Below are 20,890 nucleotides of genomic sequence, written 5' to 3' on the forward strand. Positions count from 1 at the left end.
ATCCTACAAAAAGTGGTTTAATTTTAGAAACTAGTGGTGCATAGCATCGTGCCTTAAGGCAAATTTCTTGAATTTCCCGTAAATATTCGAACACAAAAATTAATAATTAAGAAATATTTATCAATGATTAATAACAATTATTTTAAACATTTTCAAAGACAAAATTAATATTACTGTATATTTATTCGTTCATATACCATCTTATCGCCCAAAACACTTGAAAATGTTTACGTTAAAAGAGCTGCCAAATGAATCCAACTGAGGATATATATCTTATGAGTAAAATAACGCATACGGAATATATACTGATTTGTAAATTTAAAATTTATGTATTTTTACATACATATTTTTGAAAATTTTGAAATTTGTTTGAACCGTATAGGCGAACTTAAATAATTAAAAATCTTGGTACGGAACCCAAAATAAATAGTAACAAAATTAGTACTCATTTTTAAAATCTCTATAAGATATCTGATAAGTTGATGTGCATATGTCCAATGATCATTTTTGACCGCAAAATATCAATATTTTTTACATTTTCCTCTGTATCTCCGAAACCGCTAGACCTGCCTTACCGAAAATTTTACCAATTGTTCATATCACGAATATAAGTAACATGTTTTTGGAATCATTCAAATCGGGTACTCCGTTCTCTCAAAAACTGAATACCGTTTTTGGCACTTTTTGCCCCGTATCTCCGAAACAGCTAAATCTGCCTTTGCCAAAAACTAATCAGCACGTCTCCCTATCAATAGAAATCGAATGTTTTTTGAATCATTTGAATCGGTTGATCCGTGCGCCCGAAATCGTGGACGAAAAATTGTATCCAAACATACACACACACACACATACATCAAATGTTCAGAAACCTTTGAAACGTAAATTTATGCAAAAATTTTCATTGTCGATTTTTTTGCGATTACTACAACTTACCCTACAGGAATTTAATTAATTAAAGTTTGTTTAGAATAACTCCCTTAGGACATACACTGTGTATTTCAACTATTTGTCAAATATTACTAATATGTTCGGTAAATTTATGCAAAATTAAATAATCTGCAATAGTTTCTAACATTATCAATTGAATTTATTGTAATATACTTTTTATTGAAAATTTTAACACACATCTAGTGTAAAATATAGTTGAAAAATTATATAAAAACCTCTATCTACCAAAATTGACTTTGATCAAACATTATAACTATAAATAAACACTTCCCTCGATGTTTATTCCCAAAAATTTTGAGTATTTAATAAGTAAATATAAATATACTTTCAAATCCTTGTGTCTTTTACAATTTCGAATCTCGCGCCTCGTCGTCCATCTTGCCCGTCACGTGACCGACGCGTCCGCCATTTTTGTTATGAAGTCGCCTAACGCTGCACACACCGCGTACAAGTTCCCGACCGGTCGCTTCGCAAAACGGATTCTAATTAAAATTTAGTGTTTTAAAGCAAGTGTTACGTGTTCTTGTGAGTGTTTATTGTGTGCAAAAATCGCGCCGAGATGTCCGACAATAAAGGAGAGAACGCCACATCGGTAAATGTTTGTAAAAATTAAGAAAAACAGCAAAAAACACAATCACATGCCCCCATGTTTAAGTCGGGTTGAGGTAACATAAAGGAAAAGACCGTAAAAGAAAAGACTAGGATTTTATTATTGTTTTAGGCGTGGAAAATTATGTTGGTTTGGTATAAATTTGCATTTCACGGGTATCTATTTTTTTAGCTAAATGTCCTTCAATAATTCCATTATCAATAAATGTGTTTGGGAGTGAGATTCGACATACGTCTCGTACGAATTTATGAGCGTCTCTTGTAAGTTACGAAGAGACGTGGGTCTGGGATTGTTCGGGACTTCGTGAGCGGTTTCAACTAAAATGGAGGGAAAACAAGTTGATTGTCAATGTTGTTTTTTAGAAACTAATATTACTGACAGTAACAGGAAAAATGAACTAGGAGAATATTTAAATTGTAATACATATGGTAATATATAATTTGTGGTACAGGTTAATTTTATTTGGAGTAAACAACAAAGTTTTTTTTATAAGTGTGCGGACTAACCTGCTAAGATTCATATTTATATATGTACAATATATTTTGTACTTGTAATATTTTCAAAACTTCAAAATATGTGTACAAATGTATTGTTTACATTTCTACACATAAATAAATATTCAAAAACTTATAATATTAGTCTCATGCGTTTTTCCTACACTGTGAAAAATTGTAACTTTTTTTTATAATCAATTAATGATTTATTATTATTTATTTCATACAATTTATACTCCAAAAGTTCCCAAATATGTAAAATAACGTTTACCGGGTTACCCAGACACGTTTTGTATTAATAACATAAGATTTTTACTAACAATATAAGTTACTCTAAATTTCAACTTATTTTTAGGTTATAATTTTCAAAAAACCGTATTATTCTCTTAATTATATATAAAATCTACTATGATTACTCTAATCACATTATAAAACTTGTGTCCGATGATAAATACTAAAATATGCATATATTAATAGTACACTATAAAATTCTACTGGTTAATTTATAACATTTTTTTTTAAACCGACAAATGATTTATTATTATTTATTTCATACATTTTATACTCTATGTTCCCAAATATGTAAAATAATGTTTACCGGGTTACCCAGGCATGCTTTGTATTAATAATATAAGTATTTTTACTAATAATATAAGTTACTTAAAATTTCAACTCATTTTTAGGTTATAATTTTCCAACAAAGCATATAAACCTTTCAATTTAAATAAAATTAGCTATAATTACTCTCGTCACAATGCAAAACTTGTGTCCGATGATAAATACTAAAATATGCATATATTAATAGTATAGTATAGCATATATTAATAGTACACAGTATAAAATTCTACTGGTTAATTTGTAACACTTTTTTTAAAACCAACAAATGATTTATTATTATTCATTTATCACAATTAATACTCTAAAAGTTCCCAAATATGTAAAATAACGTTTGTCGGGTTACCCAGACATGTTTTGTATTAATAATATTAAGTACTTTTACTAACAATATAAGTTACTTTAAATTTGAACATATTTTTAGGTTATAATTTTCAAAAAAACAATATAATACTTTTAATTTGAATAAAATTTGCTATCATTACTATCGTCACAATGCAAAACTTGTGTTCGATGATAAATTCTAAAATATGCATATATCAAGTCATCAAGTAATTAAAATTTAAGATTCATGAAAAAAACTCACGATTCATTGTGGAAAAGGATAGTTAAGGATTATTTTATTATTATTATTTGAGTTACGTTTGTTTTCTAGTCTTAAATATATATATATATATATATATATTTTATATAAATCACTACTCGATAAGCTTTTACATCTACATTTGTTGTTTTATTACAACTAGAATAAACATTAGAAAAAAGAATTCTTTTCTCAACTTAATCGATTTTTGGTACCAAATCAAAATTTTATTTGTCATAATTGTGATTTGCATTTTGAATTGACAAGGGGCATGTGATGTGATAATTCTAAAAAATGTGCTTTTGTTTTTTTAAATGTAATTTAGGTGTCAAATATTTTACAAAACTATTGTAAAATTATTGTTTTTCCTTTAATTTTCTCTAAAAAGATTTCTCTGAAATTACACGATGAGTAATAAGATGCTTGTAAAACCAAAAGTAATTCATTTCATATATATTTTATATAAAGTTTTTTCTGACTATATTAATTTTTGTGCAGGAATCACCGAAGGGCAAACCGGGCAGACGAAACAGAGCTTTACAAAGAATGAAAGAAGAGGGTGAAGCACTAATTAAGGTAAATGATAAAATATTAATACTTTAGCATAATAAAGCACTAATTAAAGTGTTTTATTATTACTACTTCAGCATAAAAAAAATAACATTCTAATGAAGTTTTTGTTTTTCGTTTCTAGTCTCTAGGTGGAACCCCTGAAATTGAAGGCAGAAGGCGTACTAGGTCTTCACTAAAAACGCCAGCAACACCCCCAGTTACGCCCCCAACTCCCACGAAAAAGGCAAAATCTACACCAGCACCCAAAGGCACAAAGGGACGCGGGAGGGGAAGAAAAAGTAAGAAATATGAAATGAAATATGAAAATAATAATAGTTATTAATTGTCCTCTATCCTTTACCCCAGGTGAAAAGGTGGAGGAGGCCGAAGAAAAGCAAGAATCAACAGAACAAGAAGACGAAGTAGACGAATCCAATGACACTTCACTAAATTCCACCTCCGAAGACAAGGCCCAAGTAGAACAAAATGATAAAACAGAAGAACCTTCAGAAGAAACCGCAAAAACTGATGAAACTGATAAATCCGAATCAAGTAATCAACCTGAAGAGGAACAAAAAGCAGTCGTTGAAAATTCAGCAGAAGAAAAATCAACAGACGATGCTGCTGCTGATAAAAAAGAACCAGAAGAGACAAAAATGGAAGTTGTCGAACAAGACGGTACCGACAGTATAGAAGACAAAACGGAGGAGGCTACTACTAAAAATGAGGTTACAACAAATGATACAACTACAAATGATGTTGTAGTAGAGAATAATGTGCAAGAGCATGTCGAACCAGTAGTAGTGGCACCGGCTGTTGAAAAAGCTTTAGATAATGTGAGCTAGGTTTTGTTTTTAGTTGTACTTATTGTTTCGGCTTTTGCATGGCTAATAGATGAATAAATATTTAATTTTATATAGGTCAATTTTTTTTAATTATTTTATCGTATATTTATTTTCAGGACAAAGAAATGTTAAACAATGACTTGGAAGAAGTACCTAAAGTAATAGAGAATTGTACGGGGAAAGACAATTGTGAAAAATCACCAGAAAAGACTTCTGAAGGCAAGTGTTGCATTGTTTAGTATGACTAACAAGATTTTATCTGTTTTTGTATAAATACTAATAAATATTTATGTATGTATGTTTGTTGTATGCATGTGGTAATAAATACATTTTATATATTGTTTCTAAATGCCAGAAAATTAGATTTTTTTTGTTTAGAGTTTGTAATATATGTAATTGTATTAAACTAACAAACTTATATCTGAAGTAGCATTAATTCAGTAGTGGGGTGTATGGCATTGTGCTTTAAGGCAAATTGCTGGAACTTCCCGTACCGTAATTAAACATTCGAGGAATGAAATTATCAATAATTGTTTTGAATAATTTCAAATAGAGTATTTATTATAAATACATACTGTAAACTTATAACTGAATATTTACAAGAAACTTGTTCATTTTTTGTTAATTTTATTTTTCTAATTATTTTAAAATTGTTTCAAAATTTAGTTTCTTTTTGAGAATGATGAAAAATTTCGAAAATTTGGGGTTTTTGTAACTTTCATTTTTTTTAAATTTGAAAAATTACAAATTTTTCTGTGAAAGCAATTTTTGCACACCATCTACTCAAGCAAAATGTTTTTTAAATTATTCGTTCTCTGAAAAACTAAATTACTATAACTTACCCTATGAGAAGAATATATCTTTTTTCCAAAGATTCAATTTAAAATTTCTCAAAAATTTACTTTTCCAGGAATTTACCTTAAAGCATGATGCCATACACCACTAGTTTATATATATATATATATATATATATATATATATTAACCAGGAGAACCTCGGGTTTACTCTTTTGGGATTTTGATGAAACTTTCATGGTAATAGGGTTTATTGCCAAACTGAACACCGTAAAATATTATAGGCCTATGGGAAGCGGTTTGATTACAAAAATTAATTGAAAGTTTTCAACCTTGGATTCATGATAAGAGTTAAAACGACATTTCTTCAATTGTAATCAGAACAAAATACAAAATGTAATATACACCTTAATACTTCCAAATAAACCTTGATGAATTTTTATAATTTGAACCACTTTTTATAGGCCTATAATATTTTAGGATGGTACTCTTGATTACGAGCTATATAACTAAGCTAAGTTTTATTAAAATACAAAGAGAAGAATTTAAAAAATTGACGATTTCAGAATTTGATTTTCTCTCGACGTTTTCTCACAAACTGCTGAACCGATTTTAAATATTTCAAAACTTTATAAATTATTTGATAAAACTTTGATAAATAAAACTTTAGAAATTATTTGTGCGACGATCAGCTGAGCCGTTTCTTTATAATTAGCAAGGTTATAAATTCAATTATAAATAATTGATTTTAGAAATCCATTTTCTTTTTTTTTTTCAATAGTTGTTTTTAATAGTACGGCCAGGAAATTTCTTTGTAATTAATTGTAATTATTTTAATAAATCTTTGCATAGCTTATGATGTAATTAAAATTCTTAAATGATTATAGGCCTACGAAAAATGTTCTATAATAAATTACAAAAATTCATTGAAGATTAGATAAATAGGTTGTTGTTCTCTTGGCTTAAACGTATTTTTTTTAAACCAGTGGTTTCCAATCTTTTCGAATGACTACCTTCTGTAATTTTGAAAAAATAATTCTGCACCCCCTTAATTTTTGTAACAATCTAATTTTATAAATACTCAATTGATCTTACAATTCATTTATCAGGCTACAAATTAATGTAAAATATTATAGTCCAGTCATTTAAGCTTAAATTAGGTAAGAATCTCGGAATTCGAGATACCCAGCTGTAAGTCTGTAAATATTTGTAAATTGACACCCTAAAGTTGTCTCAAAACCTACATATGGTATTGACATCCTAACATATGTAGGTTTTGAGACAACTTTAGGGTGTCAATATACAAGTATTTACAGACTTATAGGTGGGTATCTCAAATTCCGAAATTCTTACCTAATTTAAGCTTAATAAATGACTGGACTATTATGTTAAAAATATACATAAAAATAATTATTTAATCCATATGTTTCTAAACTTTTGTGCAACGCGCCCCCCCTGCTCTAATAAAAAGAATTTTTGCGCTTCCCTTAATTTTTTCAACAATTTATAAATAAATAAATTTAATTCAATAACTACTACACTTTTAACAACTAATAATATCAGACTACAAATTAATATGCAATATTATGTAAAAATATGTGTATAAACGAATTATTTTTTGTTTATTTTTTAATATCGTTCCAAAAATGTTGGGTTAATTTTTGATAATAGCATTGTGGCAACACTATTTTTTTTTTTTTTTTGAAATCAGTCGAACATCCCCCTTGTGCCCCATAGTTTGGAAAATACTGGTATAAACTATTTGAGGAAAATAATTAGCATGTTTGGAATATTTGTACCAAAATGAAATAGTTTCTTAGTTTATTATAACATATTTTTTAGTTTATTTATTAAAGTTTTTTTTTCCTCCAGTTTCAGAAGCGGTATCAAGGACAGAGCCAGTGGCGGCACAATAAGTAAAGACAATTCTAAGACAAGATCCCAGCAGTCCCCTTAAATGAGCCGACCTGATATCAAGCAGCTCATCTTTTACTTTTATTAGTTTTTAAACAATTGGACAAAATGTTTTATATATCATGCAATATTTAAATCATTATATTTTTTTATTTCTTAATGAATTATATGTTTGTATAAATAGTCTGCAATTAATTGATTATATATATATGTATATGAAGGGAGCACATATTTAATATATATCAAATCGACGGATGTGAGACTGTTTCGAGATTATTTTCAAAACTGAATTATTATTGGATATGGCAACAAATAGGTCTATAATTTATTATGTATGTAAGATTTTCTGAACGCGTATATATTATATAAAGGTGATATATGCAGTATGTACTATATATATATAGATATGTAACAAATATGTACAAGAGTTTTTAGTTTTCAAAAACGAAAGGAAGTCATCGATATTAGTTCAAATTACTTATCGAAGCAAGATTTATTATTTAAATTTGTCAGTGGCTAAAGAAGAATACATTACATAGTCTTAATTTTGTAGGTCCGTAACTTTAATATTCCCCAAAATATAATATAATATAGTTCTAAAAAACAATTAGTTTTAACACATTGCAATTTCCAAATTGTGTAAAGCTACTTTGTCGAGTTATATGGATATATAAATACGTGTGTAACTGGATGATGTATTTACTTTATAAGAATTTTTAACATGTAAAATAAATTTGTGTTTTATCAACATTCTTTCTCCTTTCTTTTCTTTTGGAGTCTGATGGCCCACTGATCGATGTACATGTTCGGTTCCATTTTTTTGGGGGTTGTGATTATTCTGTCGACCCGGTAAGGGTCGATTATAAACAAGTCTGATCTGCATTCTATGGGCAATTCAAGTCGTGAGGTCTTTTTTGCAGTTGATGGCATGTTTGAGGCTTTTAGTTCGCTCTCGCAATATTTACACCCGTCATATGCTGCCAACTGACATTATATGGGATTAAAATAAATATATGCATATACAGAGGTACTACGACTTACAAGTATTTCGAAATAGGAATCGTTGAATGTGCGATTCGTTGTTTTGATAAACGAGTAAAATTCGAGATATGAGCTTTGAGGGAGTAAGAATTTTTTTTTAGAAAAACGTTTATGACAAAATGTAAATATAATAAACTATATCTTTTGTAAAAGGGTGCTTTATTGCATATCATTCTATAGTTAGTCATTTTAATTATATATTAATATTAATTGTGTAGCAACAATTTACCTATTCAAATATACCGAAGATTATTTTAGCGATTAAATTTTAACTTAATTAATAGTGAATGTATAATAATATATGTTGAGTTCGCGTTTTTTGCTTTTTGAGCATTTACGACATATTATTTACTTAGATAAAGATGGGTTTGAAGAAAAAGGTAATGTCTTTTGAAATAAAGCGTAAAATTATTAAAAATAAATATAAAGATAGTGAGGGTGTGTACTAGAAATATGTACTGTGTTTAAACATAATGAGTTGACAAAAAGTATAACTACCATGATAAACTTCAATTTTTTCAGGTAAATGAAAAGACTATCCCAGAACGCAATAAAAAGCCGGAACGGGATGATAATATGGATCGTAACCATCATGAAAAGTTTTCTTTCCCAAGTAGTTTCAAAATCATGAGTTTTTAAATAAAATCGAAAATGAAAATCTTCACGTTTCAAAGGTTTCTGAACATTTTGGCATACCTCAGTAAAAATTGATTCGTGTGGGTGTGTATGTATGTATGGATACACTTTTTGGTCCACGTTTTTGGACGCACTGATCAACCGATTTGAATGATTTAAAAAACATTCGATCCCTATTGACAGGGAGATGTGCTGATTAGTTTTTGACAAAGACAAGTCCAGCCGTTTCGGAGATACCGAGCTAAATTTGCAAAAAGTTGCAGTTTTTAAGAGAACTAAGCATCCGATTTAAATGAATCAAAAAACATTCGGATTGTTTTGACAAAATAATTGCTTTTGGAAAAAAAATATTTCAATTTTTTTGTTCAAAAATTAATAATAGTTCTAGGAGAACAGTCAAATTTAAGGACACAGTTGCACCAAGATTCGTGTATTTTTAAGTAAATTGTTTATTATGAAATTTTCGAGTATTTGACCATTTATACAATCCTGATTAATCCACACTTCAGTACATTATTTTTAAAAGAGAGTCTCTCAATTATATATTGTTATAGAAAACTTGGGGCAATTGTGTCATTATATTTGACTGTGGTCTTAAAAATGTTATTCATGGTTCAAAGTTTAAATGAACAAAAATCATAAAAATTAACCACAATAATCGAAGAAGGATAACATTTTTACCAAAGCTCTAAAGTGCACCCAAAAGTTCAATCTTTAAACTGCATGAAATAAATTTTGCTTTTTAATTTTTCATGATAGTTACAATCAATGCCCAGACAGCCAGTTTTGGCCTGTTGATGAGTTCTGGGATACCCTGTGTATATAAACGTGTAATTTCTTATAATATAATATGGGGTGGCCTATTTAAAAATTGGAATTTATCGATAGCAACTTGCCTGTAGGCCAGACCGTGCGGAATTCGAAGTTGCGATATATGGAAAAAGAACTAAGAATTTTGAGAGCTTTCTAACGGTGTATAAGACTTTATATGTTTTCTTTAGAGAAATATCGAATCGTGAGGAGTGTTGCTCTAACCTAACCGCACTTTGCATTTTGACTAGTTAACAACTACACAGATTGCTCTATAACATCTAAACCGTAAAAGATAAGAAAAAACTTTGTTCGTACGAAAGATGCAGAATAAAATTACGAATAAAACGGTATATAAATTGTTAAGTGTGTTCATATAATTTTCTCGAGATTTTCCAGTTTTTCTTAAATTTTTGCATTGCAACTTGCCTGTGGGCCACACCGTGCGGAATTCGAAGTTGCGATATATGGGAAAAAAACTAAAAATTTTGAAACCTTTCTAACGATGTATAATACTTTATATGTTTTCTTTACAGAAATATCTAAACTGTAAGATTACTAGATCACTAGGACCACTAGATGGACCACCCTATACTATACTTAATTTTATTTATATATTCATTATTATTATTAATGAATTATTACCGCAGCTTTATCCATGCCCTTTTTTTTCATTTCGGTAAACGCTCGAATCCATGGACGATCGACTGGTGTCGAAGGTGCCGTGCACACGTTCACTCGTTCAACTATACATTCATACCAATATACATACATACATAGGAATATATATATATATATATATATATATATATATATATATATATATATATATATATATATATATATTTAAAATATATTTTAAATATAAACCTGCATTCTCCTCCGCCTGCACCATCATGCCCTTCAGGCGGGGCGTCGAGTCCACCAGCTCCCAAAACGCCTTGCATTTCGCCCTGATGTTCGCACTGTCTCGGCCAGCGGGGGTGAAGTCGATCAACTGGAAAATAATTGAAAAAACAATTAGATGATATGAAAATAAATAAAGCTTAAAGATAAATAAATATCCTTAATAATCGACTTAATCAATTATTCATGAGATTCAGATATTTACAAAATCCTGAAGCAAATATTAAAGGTTCTTCGTTACATTGACGTGGATAATTAACAAAAACACGTGCATACCTACAATTCTAAAACAAATAACAGTGGTGGCCACTAAATAAAAAGACAGAATAGACGTCCATCCTAATGAATTAACCAGTCAAGTCTATCTGGAAGGCCAGCCGACCAGACTTAAAATGAAAATACCTGTAGAGTGTAGACCTAATATAGGCGAATGAACTTTAATACTTTCATTTTGCTATATTTCATTAAAGTAAAACTTCTTTAGGCGCGACATCGGCGTAAATCCGTACATATGCAACGGAAATTGTTACGCCAAGCTGAAGTGAGAGTCATTCGCTCTCGATGATATGATTTCTATACGGGTCGATTCTGATGCGTGACTTTATACGTGCGTGCGTCACCGAAAGCATGAAGCATATTGTTCAAATTTCCGGTGTTATGGCAAAACTTTTCAAGGTTAAATAGTAGTATAAATTATGAGTTAATAAAAATGTCAGGATCGGAAGAATATTTTATCCAGTCCCCCATAAATAATTGTAGTGCAAATAATCGCAAATAATGAAACAAAGGAAAAATCTGCGCTGCGTAAGAAATGTAAGTTTATTGAAGTAATTTGTATTATTCGAGTTTTTCGAGGTTACTATATACCTACTTTGAGCTTATTACTAAAATGGCAAATATTTTTGCAAAAGACAGATACAAAAGAAAAAAGAAAATGTATCACCAGCGAAATAGTCAAAACAAACAAGCAGTCAATAATGAAGTTCTACAAACACAATTACATGATAAGTGAAATTGTGGAAACAATATTTCTTCATTGGAAATTTAACGTAAGTTTACATGTTGCTCTTTTATGATGGCTATGAGGAATAATTTTAATTTATTATAATAATAATTATAAATATTGATGCAGGTTTAAAGCCTCTTACAAACTCTGAACGATCAAGATTACATCGTCAAACAAAACAACTTCAGGAAAATAATCGGTTACTGCCAATTTATTAGAAAATCTTGAGTCAGAGGTATCAATTTAGATGTTAATGTCAACACCATTGACATAAGTAAGAATCGAAAAACGCTACAACTATTCACATTTAAACATATTATTCTGTTATATTTTTAGATAAAAGTACTGCTGTTACTTTTTCGTATTCAGCCACTACATCACGTCAATTGCAAATTGATGGCGATTCTGCATATAATGTGACTAATAATGTGACAAGAACTGATCTTTTGCAAGAGTCAAATAAAGTATTTGAACTTCCATATAAAGACTTCAATTTGTTTAGGAATGCACGAAAATTGTTTGAAAAACAATTTACAAATGATAGCTTTGGCCATGTATGCTTTGTGTGTGATTGACTTTAGTTTCAAAGTGACTTAAAAATAATAAATTCTTAATAATGGTTTTCTGAATATTGATTCAAATAATCTGGTTGGATGACAAGCTTGTCGAAAGGCATTAAATTCGGGTAAAATTCCCACTTTGTGTAAATTTAACGGGTTTGTATTTCCACCTATACCAAATTATCTACCTAAACTAGATACTGTTTATTATTATTTGCCAGCATTCTCTTCTTAATGTAATAATATATACGTGTTGGCCGTACCAAACAATTTCGCGAGTACATTGGCCAAGGGCCTGGTTGTTAATTAAGTGATCCTTACATTTTAGGTAAAAGTTTCGAGTGAGCTCTTTAAATTTGATCGAGTATCGTTAATTATTTTCGTTATTGGGCCCAGCTTAACTTCATAAGCCGGTCCTCCAAAAATTCACATAGAATTTGTAATAAATACTATGCAGTTGATAACGGTGCAAACGTGCACAGATAGATTTATCTTGCATGTCATTGCAATTCAATTTATATGGTGCGAGCAAAACTCTAAAGCGCGTGTTAGAACACACAACGCAAGACGATTCAAGACATAGTGTTTTATTATTATAAATACTTGTGATTTTTAACTTCCCGCAGAGTAAGTTATAGTAATCGCACAAAAATCGAAATTAATTTTTTTATAAATTTTTACGTTTCAAAGGTTTCTAATTATTTTGGCATACCTTTAAAAAAATGATGAATGTGTGTGTGTGTGTGTGCGGATACAAATTTTCGTCGACGATTTTGAGAACACCAATCAACCGATTTGAATAATTAAAAAAACAATTAAAAAAACAACGATTGGTATTGATAAGGAGACGTGCTGAATAGTTTTTGGCGAAGGCAGGTCTAGCCGTTACGAAGATACGGGGCAAAAAGTACCAAAAACGGTAACTCAGTTTTTAAGAGAACAAAGCGTCCGATTTTGATAATTCAAAATTTTTGGGAAGGCAGGTCCAGCGGTTATGGACTCTCGATAAAAATAAGTTAAAAAAATGTCGTTTGGCGGTCCAAAATGATTATTAGACATAATATGTACATCAAATTATCAGATATTTTATAGAGATTTTAATAATGTGTACACATTTTGTGTAAATTTTTTGGGTTCCGTACCAAGATTTTTAATTGCGGTACGGGAAGTACCAGCAATTTGGCTTAAGGCACGATGCCATGCATCCCACTAGTTTTATTATTGCAAAAAGAGCACTTTCTCCATTTTTCTATTACTATACATTTATATAGAAATTTTCTCTATATGTGCAACTTGCCAATAGGCAATTTATTGAATGTCCTAGACTTTCTGGAATTGAGAAAAAATATTCTTCACTGATTAATTTGAAAATTGGTATACAAAATTTCACATAACGAAATTAGCAAAAAACTTACTTGATTGCTATATCTGTGCACTTATTTCTGATTTGACAAAGAATTATATATAGATGAGCAACTTGCCTTTAGGCTAAGTTCCATAAAATCATATTTACGATCAGTAATAATTTTAAAACAGATAGTCTGTATTTATTACAAAAATAACTTTTTAGATTTATATATTTTTCCAAGTCTCCATTGTTGTGCAACTTGCCAATAGGCAAATCTACATTTGGTTACATTGTTTAAATGATTCTTTTTGCAAAAAAATCAATAAACTTTCTTCGAGCTTTTTCCATAATTTTATATAAATCTCTATAGTCGCAAAACTTGCCAATAGACATATAGGTCTACACAAGACCAAATTGGTGTGTTTGCAAAATTTTGTTTAATTTATTTCAAAAATCTAAAAATTGTCAAAAATCTCATTTTTCAAATAATTTTGAAGCTTCACTTAATAATTTTAATATTTGATACGAAAAGTTTCATACGTTTATCCGGGCTTTTGAATCAGTCAAATATTAGTCCACTCACATTTTTTCCAAATGAGCAAATCGGATTTTCTGGCAAAAACATAAACTTCTCCTTTGGGACGATAATAATTAATTTAATAACTATTTATATTTTACAATTATTTTACCTTGTTCAAGCGTTCTGTAACACACGGCGAAGGATCCGAATCGTTCTCCAACATTTTCACAAACGACTATTGAAATAACAAATATCAATCGAAAAATTTAAAATTTAGCTAATATATATAATAGAATGAAAATTTTAAAAGCAATCATTTTATTGCTTGTAGCAAAAAATTTCAGCTATCGATCATTTTGTTTATTAATTTTTTTGTTTCAATGGTAAAAGAATTATATTACAAATATTTAATTTTTAAATATTTGAATTTGTTTGGCGCTAATTTGGCTAATTATTAAATTTAAAAATAACATTACCATTGTGTTTTATTTGAAATTTTGCAAGTATAAAAAATAGAGTTTAAATACTTCACACACAGCTATCAATCATTATGATTCGTTTTTGTTTTAATATTAAATGAATTAATATATATATTAAAAATCTAAAAAAATTTAAATATTATATATATATATATATATATATATACACTAGCTGTACCTGCGATTTCGTTGAAATTTAACAAAAAAGTTAAAAGTTTTTGCATATTTATTGTAATTGCTATTTCTTTTCAGTTTTTGTATTAGATTCATTGAAAAATTGCTTTACATACAATATTTGTTGTGCGATTTATTTCTTGTGCTAATATAACAAAAGAGATTTGAGTTTCTTTTAATCACAACTAATAGGTGTACATTTGAAAAATAGAAAGTCCAGTCTATAAATAATCATAAATATTTAAAGAAAAAAATTGAAAATTTGATTCAAACCATTCAAATCGGTTGATCCGTGCTTCCGAATGTGAACGGAAAATTGTATCCACACACACACACATCCGCATTTTCTAAATTATACCAAAATGTTCAGAAACATCTGAAACGTAAAGATATGTAAAAAAATTCATTTTTAGACGATTACAAATTCCCTACTGGAAGTTAAAACAGCCAATACAAAACATTAAAAACAATTGGCAATTAAAATAAAAATTCCAGAACAGGTACAACCATCAATTTATTAAACTATTATCATTATTTCGCAGTTACAAATTTTGACACATGTCAACATGTCAAAATTCGATACCCATCATTTTCCTTTTTTATACTTTTAAAATTGAATTTTCAACAAAATGGATCAAAAAAATCCATATCCATTGACGGCGAGATCAAGAGCGAAGTATGAAGAAAAAATTCTTGAGGTGAAGACCAAAGAAAGGGACGAAATGAAGACGCTGCTGAAGAAACGATACGACGACCTGATGAACATCAAGAGCCACCTGGATGACCAGAAAAGGTAATTGACACACATGATAGAAATTAAAGTTACACTACCATTTATTCAAAAGTATGGTATTTTTTGATGATTAACTATTTTAAAGTAGAGGGCAAAAAATGTGCACCAGCCATGGAGTTAAATCAGGCGATAAACGAGATAAACCGCCACATTGTCATACGAACTTAATCGTTTGTTACTATGTATATTTATTATTGGATAAAATATAATTAATTATGTCCAAAAATAACCAAAATCTGGTAGGAGGGCTTTTGACCCGCCATTTTGAGCTTTTAATTTTTTTCTTTATCTTCTATATATATAAAAATAAGTCGGGTTTTCCTTCCTGACGATATAACCCCAGAACGCACGAACCTATTTCGACAATTTTGCATTCTTTGGAAAGGTCTCGGGCTCGGGTGCATGGCATCGTGCCCTAATGCAAATTGCTGGAACTTCACGCACCGTAAAAATTCGAGTAATGACATTAGTGAGAATTATCAGAATTATGCTTGGTTAAGTCAACGAGCAATTCTTGCCGCCAAGAAATATGATGTACACGCACTGAATTTCACCATTCAATCAAAAATTCTGGCGATTTGGTGACATACCAATGATTCCGACAGGTTTTCCGTTTGACTTCAAACGATTGCAATTTCCAGTTCGCCTTGCGTTCGCAATAACAAGTCGCAATGCCAATCTCTTAGTGTTTGCGGGATAAATTTCAAATAGATTATTTAGAAAATCATTCTTTTTCACATGGGCAGTTACACGTTGCCTGTTCACGAGTTGGAAAACCATCCGCTTTTGTTTGTGTTAACGTCAGACCAAAAAACAAAAAATGTGGTTTACCAAAGAGCACTTCAATGAAACGGATAATTTGCGGATTCACTTTCATTTACTTAGAGAGTTCAACTAAAAAACACTTCATTTTTGTAATCGAAATAAATTCATTACTGTTGTATAATATAATCAATTTTTTTCTTTTAAAATATAAAACAAACAAAAAATTTCTTCATTTTTCTCACGAAACCATCTGGTGGCGAACCGGAGTTCGTAGGGTTTGCTAGTTATTATGTAAAAATTAGTTGTTAATAATACATGGCTAAGACAACATCGACGTTTCATTTGAGTTTATTATACAATTATATTTTCTTTTAATTTTAGAAAGATGAAGGACTGTTGCAAATATTACGCCCAAGAGAAGAAAAAACGTCAAGAAAAAGAACGCGAACAATTGGCCAAGGAATTAAAAGAAGAGTTAGGAATCGAACTTTCTGAATTGCCTGAAAATAGTTCGGTTGTCGAAAAATTTAAACAGATGAAGGAACGAAAGAAACAAATCGAGAAAAATAAAGTAAAGAGAATAAAATAATAAAATCGTTAATGACCCGTAGCAGTTACGTAACTTGGAAGAAACACAGAACTCACTAATGTAAACGTTGTAATGATTTCGTTCTTGCCACGTTTACCGTGTAAATGTGGATGTGTCTCTAATGCTACATACAAATTTAATGAAATTTTCTGCAAAAACAAACAATTTTCGATATAAGTTATAATAAGTACAATGTTTTCAATGTTTTCATTGAAAATAATTATTAGAATGGCAACTAAGTAAGTGCGGATATATTTTCACCGTCTTTTCTCAATTCTTAGTCGCTATAAACAGCTCATAACTTTTTGTGAGCTTAAAATGCCTTTTTACCTTTGCAACAATTAAAAAGGAAATTAAGATAAAACTAGTTGGTATTGGTATTTTGCCTTGAGGCAAGTTACATGAACTTCCCGATATGTGAAAATAGTCGACTTAATAAAAAATAAATCAATTTATGAGTGATTAAAAGTATTCCGAGTGGATTTATTACACATTATTGAAAATAAACGAACACGTTAAACTCGGAGTATTTTCTAAAAGCATTTTTTTTAAATTCAATAATTTTTGTAATTGAACCAGTTTCCGTAGGACTTTAATAGTTTAGTATGTTCAATAACACCAAGTACTCTATCGTTATACTAAGTGAATCGTCAAATTTTAATTTCAACCAACGTCAAGAAAACTACTCAAACTTTAATGAATTTTTAGAACTAAACTACTTGTCGGAAGGCCGTAATATTTCAGTAAGTTCTATAAGACCATGATATATCTCCAAAAAGAGTTCCATAAAAACCGGCTTAATTTTTTTTTTCAACAGCTAATCATAAGAAAACGGCTCGGTAGATTTTCACCTAAAACTAATCAGTATCATTCCCAACTAATATCTTTCGAACAGTTTTTGATTTTTTAAAATCGGTTCGGTAGTATGAGCTTAAATGTGGACGAAATGTTTAACACTTTTTTCCAAATTACAAAGAAACGGCTCGGCCGATCGTCGCACAAAACTGAGAAACGATAATCCTCATCGAGCGAGATACATCAAATGGCTTTTACATTTTTGAAATCGGTTCAGGCATTTTTGAGCAACCGTAGATGAAAGTTCTAATTTTGACAAACGTCAGAAAAACGATACTAATTTTTGCAAACTTTGACAATTTTTTAAAATTGAACGAATTGTCGTAGGGCCGTAATATTTTAGTAGGATCTAGAAGACTATGGTATCTACCATCAAAAATTTTTTTTTATAAAAATCGAGAAAAAATTTTTTTTAACACTTTATTACAAGAAAACGGCCCGGCCGATCTTCACCAAAAACGAATCAGGTCGATTCCCAACCAATATCTATCGAACGGTTTTTGAATTTTCAAAATCGAATCAGAATTGCGGGCTGAAACGTGGACGAAAAATTTTTCACTTTTCTGCGATTTACAAAGAAACGGCCCAGCCGATCGTCGCACAAAACTCAGAAACGCTAGTCTTCCTCGAAATACATGGAATGACTTTTTGAAATCGGACCAGCTGTTTTGGAGAAAACGTCGAAAAATCTGTTCACACACACGCACACACGCACACACACACATACTTTTCCCTTAAATTTGGTCTCATTCGATTCAGAATGGCTTGAAACGTCGAGAAAACATAAAATTAGCGAATCGGATTTTTTGATGAAAACATAAACTTCTCCTTCGAGAAGTTAAAAAAAAATTAGTCACTGCTGGACATCTAAATGAACAAGAGTATTTTACATTTGGACTACCTCAGTAAACTTTAAAACTTAATTGAAACCATCTAAGAGTAAAAAACGCACTTATTAGGCAACCTTAAGAATCAATTTGTGTTTTAGGAATCACAAAATAAGTTCATATTATAAATAATTTTACACTTGGTGTTCAAATTGTTAATAGAATTAAAATACACATTTATCAAAATATAGACAAAATTAATTAATTAATAATAAAATAAATAAACAAGAAGTTGAACGATAAAATTAATAATTAGTCTCAAGAAAGTAATTGCTTTTGAGTTGCTTTTAGATCGCGCCAAAAGACGATGGGTCTTACTAAGGTTTGTCGATTTTCAAAAACCGGTTTTTGGCGAAAATTTATGGAATTCGAAAACCGATTTTTTATGGAACACACCGATTTTTTATGAAAAAAAGTCGGTTTTCACTGTATAAATGGAAAATGACAAATATAGCCAAATATAAAAGATAGATGGAAGCATTTTTTTTTAAAAAAATGTATTATTTTTATTTATTCGAAAACTTTCATTTCACTATCATAAAAATATTTTCATTCTAATATGTGAAAATGATGCATGAATAACGAATAATTATCTTCAAAGTTATTTAATCAAGATAAACTAGTATTTTTTAGTTCTATTAATTAAAATTAAAATAATTTTGTTTAAAATAGTTTTGTTTGTTTACTTTCTATAAAATTGAACAATAAACAAATTCAGTCAAATACTGCTCTGAATCATACTAAATTTGCGGATAAATTACAGAATATTCGAGCAAAAATTTTTTTTCTATATAAAATTCGAAAACCGGTTTTCTGAAATGTCGGTTTTTGTATAAACCTTAGGTCTTACTATATTACTATATAACTATTCAATTTATTTTAAGATTCTTCAAGACAAATGCATAGTTCAAAAATTGCTAGATGAATACAAGTTAGAAGAAAAAGAACGAAGAAAAAAGTTGGGCCTGAAAGCACCAAAAAAGTTAGTTTGCGTAAGACCTAAATCTATGGAAGTCTCTGAAGCTACTAAATCCAGTGTTAAAGACCACGAAGAAGTTCCTGAAGAGATCGAGGAAGAGCTTTCTTGTAATTGCGAAGAATTTAGTGATTTTGCACTTTACAAAGAGCCATCGGACATCAGTTGCAGATGCCTAATGGTAAAAAATGGAAAACTAACACAAATGTTTCTGATTTTGATAATATTAAAAACCTGGATATTCTTCCATCAGGGATTACCATTAGAATACTATGGTGAAGACCAGACACCTCCATCACCTAGATCAACGTACTTCGAAGCCCTTCACTCTCCAATTCCAGTCAAAACCTTAACGTTACCCCTGAACCAAGAGCTTTTGGGACCAGAAGAAAAAGGTCTTATATCAAGACCTTATCCAGTTGTATTTAACGACTACAAAAGTAACCACACATACAAAACCAAATTCAGCCTGGTCAATATCAGCCTGGATGTAATCTGGTGCCGATTTAGGGCAATCGAGATACACAACGATGATATCGATCCAAATGAACTAGAGGTAGGTCACAAATAGTAGCATAATCTTATATATAAAAATGGAGCTCTCGATCAAATGATTCAGTAAAACTCGAAAACAGCTAAACCGATTTGGCCAGTCTTAGTCTTGAAAAATTCATGCCATTCAGTAGGCTGTCGGAAAGGTGAGAAATTATTTCAAATCCGCGTACAAACTTTACATTTTTAATTTGAAAATTTTTGTAGAAGCGTAATTTAAATAAAACAATGGACGGCGGCTAATACGTCAAATGTCAAACGTTTTTGACAGATGATGTTCAATTACGTTTAAGAATGCTTTACATGAATATTATTTAATTATGATTAAATTGTAGTAAGTAGTTTTGTTTGTAGTTTTATTTATACACAAAAACGTTTGTAAAAGGGCCGCAAGTGTTACTAGAGACTCAAAATATCAACTCATTTGAAATGTTATATGAAAATGCACTTTTTGGCATGTTTTTCTCAAACACGGTGCTCTGAAGGATCCCATTTGTATAATTATATTCTCATTGGTAGTTATAAAACATTTTCTAGGTTATATTATGTTTTATTCATATTATTTAAATTCAGAACCAAAGTTTGGTATCGATTAAAGGGACATTTTGTCGAATAACATTTTTCCCAGTTATAATTTC

At 29.8% G+C, this 20,890-nt stretch overlaps 1 protein-coding gene across 1 annotated transcript; it reads left to right on the forward strand.

The window, feature by feature from the left end:
* Window positions 1-1,390: 1,390 nt before the first annotated feature.
* LOC113365651 (uncharacterized protein DDB_G0286299-like) lies at window positions 1,391-7,503 on the forward strand. The gene is made up of 6 exons (XM_026607162.1): window positions 1,391-1,540; window positions 3,749-3,826; window positions 3,945-4,101; window positions 4,169-4,638; window positions 4,764-4,866; window positions 7,314-7,503. Exons 1-6 carry the CDS (start codon window positions 1,508-1,510, stop codon window positions 7,355-7,357), a joined length of 885 nt encoding a protein of 294 aa, XP_026462947.1. The 5' UTR covers window positions 1,391-1,507; the 3' UTR covers window positions 7,358-7,503.
* Window positions 7,504-20,890: the final 13,387 nt, after the last annotated feature.

Source organism: Ctenocephalides felis, unplaced genomic scaffold, assembly GCF_003426905.1.
Source record: "Ctenocephalides felis isolate EL2017-DRISC unplaced genomic scaffold, ASM342690v1 CF-g0.4_SCAFFOLD_01170, whole genome shotgun sequence".
Taxonomy (NCBI): domain Eukaryota; kingdom Metazoa; phylum Arthropoda; class Insecta; order Siphonaptera; family Pulicidae; genus Ctenocephalides; species Ctenocephalides felis.

Bases quoted from the DNA above. Each gene is read 5' to 3' on its own strand.
- LOC113365651 (XM_026607162.1), top strand. From the start codon at position 1,508: ATGTCCGACAATAAAGGAGAGAACGCCACATCG. The intron at 1,541-3,748 runs GTAAATGTTTGT...ATTTTTGTGCAG, and splicing joins AAGGAGAGAACGCCACATCG to GAATCACCGAAGGGCAAACC. The intron at 4,102-4,168 runs GTAAGAAATATG...CCTTTACCCCAG, and splicing joins ACGCGGGAGGGGAAGAAAAA to GTGAAAAGGTGGAGGAGGCC.